The sequence below is a fragment of the Manis pentadactyla genome, chromosome 4 (genome assembly GCF_030020395.1).
Source record: "Manis pentadactyla isolate mManPen7 chromosome 4, mManPen7.hap1, whole genome shotgun sequence".
In the NCBI taxonomy this organism is placed as follows: domain Eukaryota; kingdom Metazoa; phylum Chordata; class Mammalia; order Pholidota; family Manidae; genus Manis; species Manis pentadactyla.
Genome location: NC_080022.1, coordinates 65,794,441 through 65,812,643, shown reverse-complemented (window position 1 = coordinate 65,812,643; position 18,203 = coordinate 65,794,441). Strand labels below are relative to the sequence as shown.

Here is an 18,203-nt window from a genome sequence, read left to right as displayed (position 1 = left end):
AGTTTTTTCATTTCTATATAATAGAGGCAGAGTACCTAAAATTCCTCTTATCTTTGATTTGATAATTGTAAAAAGCTAAATACTGCTTTCAATACTTAAATTAACAATTAAGCAATTCTACAGATACAGTCATGTAAAGTTACTATCACTTGTATTCTCAATTTTATATTCTGCCAAGAAAGAAAAGGAGTCAACCAAAATTGGGCTCCAATTCTTTATATCATTTCATCTTAAATACATTTTATTCAGGTTCCTTTCCCTTAGCTTTTCACAATTTACTGTTACTAGTTCATTCTGTATTTCTTACCCTGCATCCTAATCTCACTATATGGAGTGGTAAAATATTGCAGCTATTCCTGGTCTACTTTTCCTGGAAAGATCTAGTTGTTGGCAGAGGGGGAAAAAATGTGTGGGAAGAGAGGTCCCAGTGCATAATGTGATATGAGGCTTATATCTTGGTTCAGCTAAGGAGATAAAGCTAGTGCAAGGGAGTAAATATCTACACAGGCCCACTGCCCCAACCATGACAAAGAGGCAACTTAGAAGAGGTAACAACCTCTGCGTAGGGAGGGACCCACTTGGTTCCTAGGTCAGGAGTTGGCAAGAAGCCCCCACTAAATTGCCTGTAGACATACTATGTGTCACTGCCAGTATAAGGCTGGGATAGCCCCTGCTCACTTCACCAAAAGTCACAGGGCTGTACAATGATCCCAGGCCCTGCTCACATTGCTGCCAGTGCCCCTTGCCCCCAGCCAGAAGCTGAGGGTGACAGTGGAATGCCTGAGACTTCCTCCCTATCCCTCTCTTCTGCCTATGCAACTGGTTGGCTATCTGGATGGAGGACAGCAGCAGCAGGAAAAAGGGAAACAGGGCCTTGAGGCATCAGGAGGTGGGAAGGGGGCTGCTGAGAAAGCACCGTGGGGAGGCAGGAAGACAGGAGGTATGGGTGAACCAAAAGACTTGCTCATGCTCCATTGTCCAATCAGCTTTTACTTAAAATAGGCAATTTCTAAGATAAAATTATTAAAAACTTCAAGATGGCAACCTCAGCACTAAACCTAAAGCATGGCTGTTTGGAGCATGGAGTCCTGTGGGCATAAGTTGCACACCCATGAAGCTGGCTTTATACATTATACATGTATGTGTGTGTGTACACAGATAAGCATACATGTATATACAATTACAATACTAGAGGAATCAAATTAAACAGCATCAGAGTTCTACATCTTAGAATAATTTAGTAAGATTCAAAGACTTGCCAAACTGATACTCCTATCAATATCAATGGTACTCCTAGTATTATCTTAATCAGTTTAATTCTGTTTGAAGGAAAATAAGTATAAAAGGGTACCAAGTACTTTGTAACAGTTTTCAGTCATGATACAACCACATAACAACTGTGAGGTAAATAGGAAGAAATCTTTACTTAAGGTACTATAGTAATATCAGTCACTTAAAGTCATGTTTTTTTAACTAGCAAGGAAGGGAGTTGAACCAGGCTAGAAAGTGCACATAACCATGCTGAAACTTGTACCAAGTGCTTGTAAAGGACTATCTTCAGTGTCATTTTTGTTAATAATGCTTAGAAAGGTGTCCTAATGTAATTCATGTAAATTACTCAGATTAATATAGAACATTTAAAAAATCTTACCTCTCCCATTTCTTGTCTCAGTTGTTCAAACTCCTGTTTTTCCATCTCTAGCTTATGCTTCCGTTCCTCCTCTGTTCGTCGTTTTTCTTCTTCCATTTTTTGTTTTAATAATTCTTCAAAATTAATTTCCAGTTTTCCCGGTGTGAGAGATTCTTGAGAGATTGTTTTATACATCTCAGGGAAGTCGTCATCTACTACCTATTTAAAGTAAGTCTTTTTGTCATTCTTGCCAGAATTATTATTATTAAGGAATATTTCTTGTAGAAACTGATTACTTGAGTAGAAGGGTTTCTACTACTGTAAAAACCAGACCTAAATCTCTTCAAAAGTAAAACAGTAAATGAGAGAGAAATTATCAGAAAATGGTTAAGACCAAGGTATTTTGTGGTTACAGAGGAAATGGTGAACATCTGTTATTCTCCATTCCAATGAGAACACAAAGAAATACTTCAATTCTATACCATGAATAATTTGAATTAGACATCAGGATTTTCTAATACTGAAGACCTTTTTAGTTGGGTTAAAATGAATCTCCATTATGCTAATTAAAATAGAGCATTTCAGTTAAATCATGGTTTTGTCTGAATGAATTAGGTAACACATCATGATCAGTTTATAATTAGGCAAAAATCATTCTTAATGCCATGATTTTATTGTAATGACTTACTGTTAGGTTAATTAAAAATTAATAGTTTAAACTTAGCCAGATGCAATTCCACGCACTTTACATGTATTGACTTATTTGATCCTGTAACCCTATGAAGTAGGTGTTATTAATATTCCCATTTTATAGTTGAGGAAATTGCACTGAAAAGTAAGTTGTCAACACATATGCTAAGTGGCAAAGGGAGGACTCAAATTTCAAAACTCCAATAAAATTATAATGATTTACTACCTTTTTGTAATTTCAAGAACTACTTGGCTCACTGCCATTTATTGTGACCTTGGGCAGGTTACCTACTTTCTCTGAGTTTTCTTGTTATGATAACTTTCATATAGTTGTCATGAGATTTAAAGCTTGGAAACACTTAGCAATGTGCCTGACAGTATAGTAAGCTCCTAAATGACACTTTTATTATTATATTATCATTCCCTATGTATAGACAGTCCCTAAGTTGCAAATAGAAACTTTGCTTTTCATATTGTGGGAAAAGATGGTGGAGTAGAAAGGCAAGGCAGAAACTCCTCCCACATACATACCAAGGAAGCAACTATAGCAAATACAACTAACCCTAAAACAACCTGAAGACTGCAGACTATCTACACCTTGTGAAGAAGGGAAGATTACACAAAGATGGGCAAAGTGGCAGAGTTGTGATTGATCGGGACCCAAGCCCTTCCCCAGTCCCAGCCCACAAGTGGGAGGAGGAATGGAGTGGGGAGGGGATAAGCACTGAGGAATCCTGCATACTTGGCCTGGAGATCTGCTCTGGGAACACAAGTTCATATTGCTTTGGGATTTGTTGATTAACAGAGCTGGATACCAGGGAGAGTTGTAGCACTCTGGGGAGGCTGAGTCCTGCTGCTTGGGAAGGACAAACACTCTCCATGGATCCTGCTGAGACCCAACACAGAGGACAGTTTGAAAGTTATGCCAGAAATGGGAAGTGTGCTAGAGGGCTGGTGGTTGGAGGAAGCCCTTTCCAGAGGAGAAAGAGCAGGTGGATGGTGCTCCCCCAGCCCTCCCTCAGCTCAACTGATTGGGTGCTCTTGGAAACCAACTACAAATACTCCATCTACCTCACTGGCAGCTCAGCCCCATGGTAGCTCTTCCCTATGCACCCACCTACCCAACCAGTCTGCACAGCCCATCAGTGATGAAACTTTTGACTGGCAGGTGGAGATTTCCCCCTAACTTTCCCATCAGCCCAACTGGTGAGGTGCCTGCGGGGGGTAGCTCCAAATGCTCCTCTTTCACTGGGGGCTCAGCCCCTAGCAGTGCTCCCCTTTGCACCCTGCCCCAGTTGCCCCACCGGCCCAGCAGTGCCACCATTGCTGCTTGATAGAGGGCAGCCTTGCCCACAGTGATCCCAGCAGGAATGCCTTTGTGGCTCACAAAGGGCACAGAGGGAGCTGTTAGCTGCTGCCAGCAGACAGACAGAAAGGTGGCCCCACTCACAGCCCACCAACAGCAACTGCAGCTCCATCTCAAAAAAGAACCAGGCACTGGTGAGCAGAGAGTCTTGAGTTTCTGGGCATCACAGGACACCTTCTTCATAAAGCAATTACTCTCTAGACCAGGAGGCATAGCAGATCTAATACAAAGGAAGAAAAATAAACCCTGACAAAATGAAGTAGAGGAATATGTTCCAAACAGAACAAGTTACCAGAAAGAGGGATAAATGGAGATTACCAATCTTCTCAGTAAACATTTCAAAATAACAGTCATAAAGATGCTCACTGACCTAGGGAAAAGAATTGATGTTCTCAGTGAGAACTTCAAGAAGTGATAGAAAGTCAGAAAAAATGCCACTCAGAGCTGAAGAATACAATAACCGAAATGAAAAGTACAATGGAGGGAGTGAATAGTAGATTGTTGGAGGTCAAGGAGACAAAAAATAAGATTAAATTAGAGAACAGGAAAATGAGGCTGAGGAACAGGGAAAATAAAATTCCTTAAAATGTGAGGATGCTAAGAGAGCTGTGTGACAACTCCAAATTAAACAGTATTCATGTAATAGAGGCTGCAGGAGAAGAGAGAGACAAAGGAATAGAAAGTCTTTTTGAAGAAATAATAGCTGAAAACTTCCCCAATCTTGAGAAGGAAATAAACATTCAGGTCCTGGAAGCGTAGACTGCCCCTAACAAAAGGAACCCCAGGAGGACACCACCAAAACATACAGTAATTAAAATGGCAAAGAGTAAAGATGAAGAGAGAATCTTAAAAGCAGCAAGAGACGCAGACAGTTACTATAAAGGAAACTCCATAAGCCTACCAGCAGATTTCTCAGCATAAACTTTACAGGCCAGAAATGAGAGACATGAGTAACGTGTAGAAAGAAGAATCTACAACCTAGAATCCTGTAGCCAGCAAGACAATCATTCAGAATTGAAGGAGAGATTAAAAGTTTCCCAGATAAATGAAAGAATGTAAACTGGAAGTTAAAAGAACCTCTGTAAATGGAAATGTTATTAAGCCTAAATATTGTTCAACAGTGAAAGTAAACATACAGTAAAGGTAGTAGACCAATTACTTACAAAGCAAATGTGAAGTTAAAAAACAAAAGTAGTAAGCTCAACTATGCACAAAATCAGTCAAGAGATAACAACAAAGATGTATATTATAACATACATAAAGCATGGAGGAGGAGGAATAAAAATGCAGTATTTTTAGACTGTTTGAAATATAGCAACCATCAATTTAATACATACTGCTATATAGTTAGGAAACTATGAAACTTATGGTAATGGGAGCACAGATACAAAAAGACAGGCAAAAATTTTAAAGAAACCAATCACAACACTAAAGAAGACCATCAAATAACAAGAGAATTGTATAAGAGGAAGAAAGGAACAGGAACTACAAAAGCAACCAGAAATCAATAAAATGGAAATAAGTACATATATATCAATAACTACCTTAAATATAAATGACTGAATGCATCAATCAAAACACATAGGGGGTGGAATGATTAAAGAAACAAGACCCATCTATATGCTGCCCACAAGACACTCGTTTCATTTCAGACTGAAAGTGAAGGGATGGAAAAAGATAGTTCATGCAAATAAAAGGGAGAAAAAGCAGGAATAACAGTACTTATATCTCACCCAAAAGCAGCAGGATACATACTTTTTTCAAGTGCATATGGAACATTTTCCAGGATAGATCACATATTAGCACCCAAAAGAGCCTCAATAAATTCAAAAAGATGGAAATCATATCTTTTCAGATCACAATGGTATGAAACTACAAATCAATTACATGAGGAAAACAAAAAATACCGACATATTTAAGCTAAACAAAATGTTTCTAAATAGTCAATAGATAATGAACAAATCAAAGAAGAACTCAAGCAATACATGGAGACAAATGAAAACAAAAAAACAACAGTTCAGATACGTGGGTTGCCATAAAAGTGGTTCTAAAGAGGGATATACATAGGCATACAGGCCTACCTCAAGAAACAATCCCACATAAAGAATTGAAACTCACAACTCAAGAAACTAGAAAAAGAACAAATGAATCCCAAAGTCAGTAGAAGGAAGGACATAATAAAGATCAGAACACAAAATAGAGAAAGAAAACAATGGAAAAAATGAAACCAAGAGCTGGTTCTTTGAGAAGATAAAACAAAATAGACACACCCCTATCCAGACTTACCAAGAAGAAAAAGAGGCACAAATAAAATCAGAAATGAAAAAGGAGAAATTATACATGACATCACAGAAATACAAAGAATTAGGAAATTCTATGAAAAATTGTATGCCAATGAACTGGGTAACCTACAAGAAATGGACAAATTCCTAGAAAAGTATAACCTTCCAAGACTGACCCATAAAGAAACAATCTGAACAGACCAATTACCAGCAATGAAATTGAATAGGTAATCAAACCTCCCAAAAAATAAAAATCCAGGTCCAGATGGCTTCACAGCCAAATTTTACCAAACATTTCAAGAAGAGCTAATACCCATTCTTCTTAAAATGTTCCAAAAAGTAGAAGAGGAGGGAATACTTACACACTCATTCTATGAGGCCAGCATTCCTCTAATGCCAAAACCAGACAAAGGCAATACAAAAAATAATAGACTAATATCCCTGATGTACATAGGCGCAAACATCCTTAACAAAATATTAGCAAACCAAATTCAAAAGTACATTAAAAGCATTATCTATTCTATCATGGCCAAGTGGAATTTATTCAAGGATACAATGGTGGTACAATATTCATAAATCAATCAATGTGATATACCACATTAACAAAAAAAGAATAAAAACCTTATGATAATCTCAATAAACACTGAAAAATCATTTGAAAAACATGACAAAAACTCTTAAAATGGGTATAGAGGGAACATACCTCAACATTATAAAAATCATGTACAAAAACCCATAGCTGACTTCTTTGGGAAGATGGCAGTGTGAGTATGGCAGCGGAAATCTCCCCAAACCATATATATTTTGGAAAATACAACAAACAAAACTATGCCTAACAGACCAGAGGATACAGTACAACAGCCAGGCTACATCTACATCTGCAAGAACACAGCTTCTCATGAAAGAAGTAAGATACAAGACGCGACCCAGCAGGACACAAGTGCTCCCCGCAACCCAGCCCACTGGTGGGACGAAAGGAGTTGGAGCGGGGAGGTAGTGGAAGCCCAGGACTGCTAGATAACCAGCCCTAGTAATCCGCACTGGGAGCACAGATACACATTGCATGGTGTGCTAGATATTAGGGAAACGGAAAAGTAAAATCTGTGAGCAGGTCCCCGGAGCCGGCTCCCTTGGAACAAAAGAAAAGCGAGTGCTTTTTGAAAGTCTTAAAGGGACAGGGACCTCACAGCGGGATGGAATCATCCAGGCATACTCAGCCCAGCAACTGGGAACCCTGAGGAACTTCAGGCGCTGTAACTCCCTGTGAGGCAACACAGGTCGAAAGCCCCTCATGGCGATAAACACCCTCTCGTTCATTCCCCCTACAGTGCAGCCCTGGCAGAGCAGCCTGGGAGAGCCTGCACCCACAGCAGCCACCCAGAGCTTCCTTCCAGCATGCAGCTGCCTGGGCCAGATCCAAAAACTGCCACTGGTGAGCAGCTGCCTGGTGCAGGCAGAGGAAGCAGGGGCAAGGCACGAAGGGGTGCCATTCTCGCAGGAGAGCACACCGGTGTTCCTGCCTCCCCCCACAGGGCTCTGCGCTGCCCCACCTGCCGTGGCTCAGGAAATAAACCCAGAGCCTGCTCTCGGTGGGTGGTTAACTGGCACAGGCAGCAGAGAAGGGCAAGGCGACCAGCAAGCAGGAAGGGGCTTTGTTCTCCAAGCTAACACATGTGCTAACTGCCTATGACTACCTCTATCACCATGAAAAGGCAGAAGAATTTGGTGCAGTCCAGAATCACCCAGACAACCCCTGACAGAGGGCCTGGGGAAATAGATTTAACCAATATTCCTGAAAAAAAAAAACGGTCGTAACCATGCTGATGGACCTGCAGAGAAACATGTAAGAGCTAAAGGATCAAGTTGGGAGGGAGAATACAGAAATAAATCTCTGGAAGGACTTAAGAGGGGACTGGATGAGGTGCAAGAGGCCGTTAATGTAATAGAAATCAGAGAACAGCAATACAGAGAAGATGAGGCTCCAGAGAGATAAAAAGATCTCCAGGAATGAAAGAATACTAAGAGAACAGTGTGAACAACCTAAACGGAACAATATTCACATTATAGGGGTACAAGAAGAAGAAGAAGAAGAGAGAGAGAGAGGGATATAAATTGTCTTTGAAGAAATAATTCCTGAAAACTTCACCAAACTGGGGAAGAAAATAGTCTCTCAGACCATGGAAGCCCACAGATCTACCAACACAAGGGACCCAAGGAGGACAACACCAAGACATACAATAATTAAAATGGCAAAAATCAAACACAAAGATAGAGTACTAAAGACTGCCAGAGAGAGAAAAATGGTCACCTACAAAAGAAAACCCATTAGGCTACCTAATATCAGACTTCTCAACAGAAACCTTACATGCCAGAAGAGAATGGCATGATATATAATGTAAAGAAACAGAAGGGCCTTGAACCAAGAATACTGTATCCAGCACGATTATCATTTAAATATGAAGGAGGGATTAAACAATTCCGAGACAAGCAAAAGTTGAGGGAATTTGCCTCCCACAAATTACTTCTACAGGATATTTTAAAGGGACTGCTCTAGATGGAAGCACTCCTAAGGCTAAATAGATGTCACCAGAGAAAATAAAATCACAGCTAAGAAAGCAGACTAACCAAATATTAAATAAAGGCAAAAAATACAATCAACTATGCACAAAAGCAGTCAAAGGAAACACAAGAGTACAGATTAAAACACCTAACATATAAAGAATGGAGGAGGAGGAATAAGAAGGTAGAGAAATAAAGAATCATCAGACTGTGTTTATAATAGCTTAATAAGCAAGTTGTTAGATGTTAGACAGTAAAGAAGCTATCCTTGAACCTTTGATAACCATGAATCTAAAGCTGGCAATGGCAATAGTACATGTCTTTCAATAATCACAATAAATATAAATGGACTGAAGGCACCAATCAAAAGATAGAGTAATAGAATGGATAAAAAAGCAAGACTCATCTATATGCTGCTTACAAGAGACTCACCTCCAAACCAAAGACACACACAGACTAAAAGTAAAGGGATGGAAGAAGATATTTCATGCAAACAATAGGGAGAAAAAAGCAGGTGCTGTAGTACTTGTATCAGACAAAATAGACTTCAAAACAAAGAAAGTAATGAGAGAAAGAAGGACATTACTTAATGATAAAGGGGTCAGTCCAACAAGAGGATATAACCATTATAAATATATATGTACCCAATACAGGAGCACCAACATATTTGAAAGAAATACTAACAGAATTAAAGGAGGAAATAGAATGCAGTGCATTCGTTCTAGGAGACTTCAACACACCAATTACTTCAAATGAACATATCCACCAGACAGAAAATAAGGACACAGAGGCGCTGAACAACACACTAGAACAGATGGACCTAATAGACATCTACAGAACTCTACACCCAAAAGCAGCAGGACACACATTCTTCTCAAGTGCACATGGAACATTTTCTAGAATAGACCACATATGAGGCCACAAAAAGAGCCTCAGTAAATTCAAAAAGACTGAAATTCTACCAACCAACTTTTCAGACCACAAAGGTATAAAACTAGAAATAAATTGTACTAAGAAAACAAAAAGATCACAAACACATAGATGCTTAACAACATGCTCCTAAATAATCAATGGATCAATGACCAAACTAAAACAGATTAAGCAATATATGGAGACAAATGACAACAACAGCACAAAGTCCCAACTTCTGTGGGATGCAGCAAAGGCAGTTCTAAGATGAAAGTACATAGCAATCCAGGCCTATTTAAAGAATGAAGAACAATCCCAAATGAATAGTCTAAAGTCACAATTATCGAAATTGGAAAAAAAAGAATAAATGAGACCCAAAGTCAACAGGAGGGACAAAATAAAAATCAGAGAATAAATAAATAAAATTGGGAAGAATAAAACAATAGAAAGAATCAATGAAACCAAGAGCTGGTTCTTTGAGAAAATAAACAAAATAGATAAGCCCCTAGCCAGACTTATTAAGAGAAAAGAGAAAAAGAGAATCTACAGACATAAACAGAATCAGAAATGAAAAAAGGAAAAATCACGATGGACCCCACAAAAATACAAAGAATTATTAGAGAATACTATGAGAATCTATATGCTAGCATACTGGAAAACCTAGAAGAAATGGACAAATTCCTAGAAAAATACAACCTTCCAAGACTGACCAAGGAAGAAACAGAACATCTAAACAGACCAATTACTAGCAACAAAACTGAATTGGTAATCCAAAGCACTACCCAAGAAGAAAACTCTCGGGCCAGATGGATATACCCCTGAATTTTATCAGACATATAGAGAAGATGTAATACCCATTCTCCTCAAAGTTTTCCAAAAAATTGAAGAGGGGGGAATACTTCCACACTCATTCTATGAAGCCAGAATCACTCTAATACCAAAACCAGGCAAAGACCCCCACCAAAAAAGAAAGTTATAGACCAATATCCCTGATGAACATAGATGCAAAAAATACTCAAGAAAATATTAGCAAACCGAATTCAAAAATACATCAAGAAGATCATACACCATGATCAAGTGGGATTCATCTCAGGGATGCAAGGATGTTACAACATTCAAAAATCCATCAACATCATCCACCTCATCAACAAAAAGAAGTACAAAAACCACATGATCATCTCCATAGATGCTGAAAAAGCATTCGACAAAATTCAACATCCATTCATGATAAAAACTCTCAACAAAATGGGTATAGAGGGAAAGTACCTCAACATAATAAAGGCAATATATGATAAACCCACAGCTAACATCATACTAAACAGTGAGAAGCTGAAAGAACAAGACAGGGATGCCCACTCTCCCCACTGTTATTCAACATAGTACTGGAGGTCCTAGCCACGGCAATCACACAAAACAAAAAATACAAGGCATCAAGATTGGTAAAGGAGAAGTAAAACTGTCACTATTTGCAGATGAGTTGATATTGTACATAAAAAACCCTAAAGACTCCACTCCAAAACTACTAGAACAAATATCTGAATTCAGCAAAGTTGCAAGATACAAAATTAGTACACAGAAATCTGTTGCTTTCCTATGCACTAACAATGAACTAATAGAGAAATCAGGAAAACAATTCCATTCACAGTTGGATCAAAAAGAAAAAAATACCTAGGAATGAATCTAACCAAGGAAGTGAAAGACCTACACTCTGAAAACTACAAGACACTCATGAGAGAAATTAAAGAAGATACCAATAAATAGAAACACATCCTGTGCTCATGAGTAGGAAGAATTAATGTCAAAATGGCCATCCTGCCTAAAGCAATCTACAGATTCAATGCATTTCCTATCAAAATACCAACAGCATTCTTCAATGAACTAGTGCAAATTGTTCTAAAATTCATATGGAACCACAAAAGACCCTGAATATCCAAAGCAATCCTGAGAAGGAAGAATAAAGCTGGGGAAATTTTGCTCCCCAACTTCAAGCTCTACTACAAAGCCACAGTAATCAAGACAATTTGGTACTGGCACAACAACAGAACCATAGACCAATGGAACAGACAAGAGAACCCTGATATAAACTCAAGCATATATGGTCAATTAATATACGATAAAGGAGCCATGGACATACAATGGGGAAATGACAGCCTCTTCAGTAACTGGTGTTGGTAAAACTGGACAGCTACATGTAAAAGAATGAAACTGGATCATTGTCTAACCCCATACACAAAAGTAAATTCAAAATGGATCAAAGACCTGATTGTAAGTCATGAAACCATAAAACATACACAAAAATCTCTTGGACATAAACATGAGTGACTTCTTCATGAACATATCTCCCCGGGCAAGGGAAACAAAAGCAAAAATGAACAAGTGGGACTATATCAAGCTGAAAACCTTCTGTACAGCAAAGGACACCATCAATATAACAAAAAGGCATCTACAGTATGGGAGAATATACTCATAAATGACAGACCTGATAAGGGGTTGACATCCAAAATATATAAAGAGCTCACACACCTCAACAAACAAAAAGAAAATAATCCAATTAAAAGGGCAGAGGAGTTGAACAGACAGTTCTCCAAAGAAGAAATTCAGATGGCCAATGGACACATGAAAAGATGCTCCACATCGCTTGTCATCAGAGAAATGCAAATTAAAACCACAATGAGATATCACCTCACACCAGTAAGGATCACCACCATCCAAAAGACAAACAACAACAAATGTTGGCCACGTTGTGGAGAAAGGGGAACCCTCCTACACTGCTGGTGGGAATGTAAATTAGTTCAACCATTGTAGAAAGCAGTATGGAGGTTCCTCAAAAAGCTCCAAATAGAAATACCATATGACCCAGGAATTCCACTTCTCGGAATTTACCCTAAGAATGCAGCAGCCCAGTTTGAAAAAGACATATCTACCCCCTATGTTTATTGCAGCACTATTTACAATAGCCAAGAATTGGAAGCAACCTAAGTGTCCATCAGTAGATGAATGGATAAAGAAGAGGTGGTACATATACACAACGGAATATTACTCAGCCATAAGAAGAAAACAAATCCTACCATTTGCAACAACATGGATGGAGCTAGAGGGTATTATGCTCAGTGAAATAAGCCAGGAGGAGAAAGACAAGTACCAGATGATTTTACTCATCTGTGGAGTATAAGAACAAAGGAAAAACTGAAGGAACAAAACTGCAGCAGAAACACAGAACCCAAGAATGAACTAACAGTTGCCAAAGAGAAAGGGACAGTGGAGGATGGGTGTGAAGGGAGGAATAAGTGGGGGGGGGATAGAGGGGGCATTATGATTAGAATGTATAATAAGGGGGGCACCAGGAGGGCTGTACAACAGAGAAGACAAGTAGTGACTCTATAGCATCTTACTGTGCTGATGGACAGAGACTGTAATGGGGTATGTGGGGGGGGGGTCTTGGTTATGGGGGTGTCTAGTAAACATAATGTTTTCAAGTAACTAGATTAATGATATTAAAAAAAAAAACCCATTAGTCACACACAGAGTGGTGAAAAGCGAAAAGCTTTTCCTCTAAGATCGGGAACAAGAAGGATGTCCAGTCTCAACACTCTTATTCAGTATACTACTGGAGGTCCTAGCCATGGCAATCAGAAAAGATAAAGGAATAAAAAGCATCCAAATTGTTAAGGAAAAATTCAAACATCAGTGTCTGTAGCTCATATGATACTATAAGTAGAAAACCTTACAGACTCCACCAAAATATCAGAGCTAATAAGTGGAGATTCAGCAAAGTAACAGTATATAAAGTCAATATAGAGAAATCTGTTGGATTCATACTCACTGATAATGAACTATCAGAGAAATCAAATTCCATTTACAATCGCATCAAGAAGAATAAATCAGCAAGGGATAAACCTAATCAAGGAGGTGAAAGACCTATACTCTGAAAACCAAGAGACACTGATGAAGAAAATTAAAGAAAGCACAAATAAATGGAAATCTAGCCCATGCTCATGGATAGAAAAAATTGTCAAAATGGCTACCCTGTTCAAAGCAATTAATAAGTTCAATGCAATTCCCATCAAAATTCCAACAGCATTTCTTAATGAACTAGAGCAAATAATCCTAAAATTCATATGGAACTTCAAAAGAATCCAAGTATTCAAAGCAATCCTGAGAAAAAAGAAAGCTTGGGGTATTACACTTTCTGACTTCAAGCTATACTACAAAGCTACAGTAATTAAAACAGTACGGTACTGGCACAAGAACAGACCCATAGATCAATGGAACAGAATAGAGAGCCCAGATACAAACCACACATATATGGTCAATTAATATATTATAATGGATCAATGAATATATAATGGGGAAAAGACAGCCTCTTCAACTGGTATTGGAAAAACTAGACAGCTACATGTAAGAGAATGGAACTGGATTATTTTCTAACTTCACACACAAAAGTAAACTCAAAATGGATCAAAAGCCTGAATGTAAGTCATGAAACCATAAAACTCTTAGAAGAAAACAGGCAAAAATCTCTTGAACATAAACAAAAATGAGTAAGTGGGACTACATCAAACTAAAAAGCTTCTGCACAGCAAAAGACACCATCAACAAAACAAAACAGTAAGTGTGGGAGAATATATTTCTAAATTATTTATCTGATAAGGGGTTAATATCCAAAAAGATAAAGAACTCAAAAGCCTTAACACCCAAAATACAAAAAAAAACTGATTAAAAAATGGGCAGAGCCCTGAGCAGACATTTTTCCAAAGAAAAAATCCTAATAGGGATGGCCACCATCCAAAGACGACAACAAATTTTGGCAAGGATGTGGAGAAAGGGGAACCCTCCTACACTGCTGGTGGGAATGTAAATTAGTTCAACCATTGTACAAAGCAGTATGGAGGTTCCTCAAATAACTAAAAATAGAAATACCATTTGACCCAGGAATTCCACTTCTAGGAATTTGCCCTAAGAATGTAGCAGCCCAGTTTGAAAAAGACATAATGCAGCCCTATGTTTTATTGCAGCACTATTTACAATAGCCAAGAATTGGAAGCAACCTAAGTGTCCATCAGTAGATGAATGGATAAAGTAGATGTGGTACATATACACAATGGAATGCTATTCAGCCATAAGAAGAAAACAAATCCTACAATTTGCAACAACATGGATGGAGTTAGAGGGTATTATGCTCAGTGAAATAAGCGAAGCGGAGAAAGACAAGTATCAAATGATTTCACTCATCTGTGGAGTATAAGAACAAAGAAAAAACTGAAGGAACAAAACAGCAGCAGACTCACAGAACCCAAGAGTGGACTAACAGTTATCAAAGGGAAATGGACTGTGGAGGATGGGTGGGGAGGGAGGGATAAGGGGTAAAGGGGGCATTATGATTGGCACACATAATGTAGGTGGGCGGCATGTGGAAGGCAGTATAGCACAGAGAAGAGAAGTAGTGATTCCATAGCATCTTACTACACTGATGGACAGTGACTCTAATGGGGTATGTGATGGGGACTTGATAATGGGGGGAATCTGGTAACCACATGTTGCTCATATAATTGTCCATTAGTGATACAAAAAAAAAAAAAGTAGAAATAGCAAACAGGCATATGAAAAGATACTCCACATTTCTAATCAGTGCAATGCAAATCAAAAACAGAACGAGATACCATCTCACACCTGTTTGAACAGCCACTATCCAAAAGACAAGAAATACCAAATGTTCGCAAGGATGCAGAGAAATGGGAACCCTCCTATACTGATGGAGGCATAGTAAATTGGAGCACCCACTATGGAAAGCAGTATGGAGGTTCCTCAAAAAACTAAAAGTAGAAATACCATATGACCATTAATTGCTCACCTAGGAAATTATCCAAAGAAAACAAAATCTGATTTGAAAAGATATTCCCCCCCTGTTTATTGCTGCATTATTTACAATTGCCAAGATACGGAAGCAAGCAAAGCATCCCCAATAGATGAATGGATAAAGATGTGGTACATATACTCAATGAAATATTATTCAGCCATAAAATAGAAAAAAGTCCTGCAATTTGTAATAACATAGATGGAACTAGAGATTATGCTAAGTGAAATAAGCCAGGCAGAAAAAAAAGTACCTTATGATGTCACTTCTATGTGAAAGCTAAAGTCAAAAGAAAAGAAAATGAACAAAACAGCAGTAGAATCATAGAGACTGAGAAGTGACTGGTGGTTACCACTGAAGAGGCATTGGGAAGGGTGAGGGCATTAGTGCTATGCTAGGTGACTAATAAATGCTATAAAGAGGCATAAAAGTCTCAAATCATAAGTTGGTCACAGGGATGGAAGTTCACCATGGAGAATATAGTCAATGACTGTGTAACATCTTTCTATGTTGACAGATAGTAACTGAACTAGTTGGGGTGAGGATTTAATAATGTGTGTGACTTTTGAATCCCTGTGTTGTTTACTTGATATAATATTGTATTAGATATAATATTGTATATCTAGTATACTAAAATAAATGATAAATAAGTTGACTTGGAATATATTTTACTATAAAAACCATTACTTAATTGTGTTTTTCTGTCCCCTAAAAGTATATACATAAACCTCTGGCCTGAATTGTGACTGTGTCGAAAAAATAGAAGGAATGGGAGAGGCAAAGCATAATTATTTATTTATTCCAAGTTTTATACATGATATGCTTTCTCACAGAATCAGTTCAACCTAGAAACATGTTTATATGGTTTTACAATCCAAAGATTGTCAGAAGTCTTTTTAATTAATGAATTAATTGAGTGATACTATGAAATTACAATGCTTGCCCCTGCATAAGAGAACAACGTAAATGAAAAAGGTTTTCTTTTCCTGATACAGAAATGTCTCTAGGAAACCGAAGTTTTGATTTAATGCAGTTTTCCTTCCCTGCACTTTTTCCACTAGTGAATCTTGGTAAAAAGGTAGTTTGAGCCTAAAAATTAGTCCCCAGGACTAGGTATTATGATCTTCACAGCTACTTCACATCTACCACTTCTGAAACTGCTTATTCTCCAAAAATTAAGTGCTTTCACAATGTAGGGTTTCTGTGTAGAAACGTTTGTGTATCAAGAATTACCCAATAATATACATAAGATAGTTCTAATACCACTTATTCCACAAACATTTATAGGAAGTTTGTTTTGCTAGAATGTACTGTGCCAAATGCTTGATGCACAGTCTCAGCCTCACTGAGTGAGATAGATGATCCAAAAGAAACAGCATTAGTGCTATGCTAGGTGAGTACTAAATGCTGTTAAGAACACATAGAAGGACCACCTGTCTTGAACTTGTTTTACCAGGAAAGGCTTCCCAGAGGAAATGGAATATATGAAAAGTAGATAACAAAGCACAGGAAAAGGAGAGGGACATGTTTCCTACAGCATTTATGAAGGTCTAGAGTTGAGAGCACATTTTTAAGAAATGGAAAGAAATTTAGTATGTCTGAAATAATATGGCAAATTAAGGAAGAATCAAGAAGTGAAAGAGGAGAAATATGCTATGGCAAGACTGTAAAGAAATTTGTTTTAAAAGTTTTTAGATTTCATAAGGGAAGTGGAACATTTTTAAGCAAAAGAGTAATACAATCAAATTTAATTTTTTAATTTTAAAAGAAAGATCACTCCTGGGTTTACAAGGAAGAATGGATTACAGGCAAGAAAGCAAATTAAGTAGGAGTTGGCCCAAGGCAAGAGGTAACAGTTTCCAAATTACGTAGTAGCAATGGGAAATGAGGAAAACTATTGATTTTTAGAGTGATATAGGAGGTAGAATAAATGAGACAGTGATTGTTTGGATGTGAGGCATGAATGAGATGGTAGAGTTCAAGGCCCCGAAGTGTTTGATTTTGAGCATCTGGGTGGTGACAAAACCAAATAAACACTTGGATATATGTGTGTGAAGCTCACTCAGATACAGGAAGAAAACCAGGTCATGATATCACTGAAGCTAATTAAAAGGTTTCAAGAAGGAGATGCAGCATTCACATGTCAACTTGCTTGGAAATAAAGCCTGTCAGAAAGCTACGTTTTACAAACATTTAAATGGTACAAGAAGTATGACTTTGTGAGAGTTAAATCTGCTACCAAATTCCAGAAGCGATAGGTGAACATTTTGGAGAGCAAACAGTTGTGATTAAATGGCTTTGATTATCTGATTGGATGGTATGGAAATTGAAAAGGAGAACGAGAGAGAAGGAAGAACATGGGAAGGGATCAGAGAATTGAGAGGAGGGAAGGAAAGCTGGGCATATGAAACTTCTGCTTGCTTAGTTCTGCAAAACAGGTCTTCCCAGAGAAGGAAGGTAATATTTAATCCTCTGTGCCACGCATAGCAATTTAACCTCCTCAACACTATATTGAAGCAAACATCTTTAAGTGAATGGTTGTATGCCATAGGACACCTTCAAATGTTTTTGCCGTCCTACTTTTGGCATAAATTCCAGAAATAATAGAATATTCCCCAACATTTAATCATTTTTTCTTAACATACTCTAAAAAGTTGAATCCTTATGGCATTCTCCAGGTTCTTTCTCTTACCATGTTTCTCCTTGCTTCAGCAAATGCCTTCTTTTCTTCCTCTATTCTCCTCCTGGCTTCGTCTTCTGCTTTTCTTTTTTCATCTTCTCTCCTTCGTCTTTCTATTTCTTCAAAACTGAGTTTGAGTTTACCAGGGCGATACCCTTTAAAAATGCTTTCTGTGTCTTGGTTTTCATCCTCTTCATTTACCTGACCAAGAAACAACTCATTACTAAGAATTG

The 18,203-nt window shown here is 38.0% G+C and overlaps 1 protein-coding gene across 4 annotated transcripts in view; it reads right to left on the bottom strand.

The window, feature by feature from the left end:
- NEXN (nexilin F-actin binding protein) overlaps nt 1-18,203 on the bottom strand; it is a 71,619-nt gene that overhangs the window by 8,128 nt on the left and 45,288 nt on the right. For all 4 annotated transcript variants that reach the window (XM_057500346.1, XM_036890216.2, XM_057500347.1 and 1 more), the window contains 2 exons: nt 17,983-18,171; nt 1,652-1,849 (listed from right to left, as the gene is read on the bottom strand). In XM_057500346.1, coding sequence (XP_057356329.1) covers nt 1,652-1,849; nt 17,983-18,171 — 387 coding nt within the window. The remainder of the gene's footprint in view (nt 1-1,651; nt 1,850-17,982; nt 18,172-18,203) is intronic.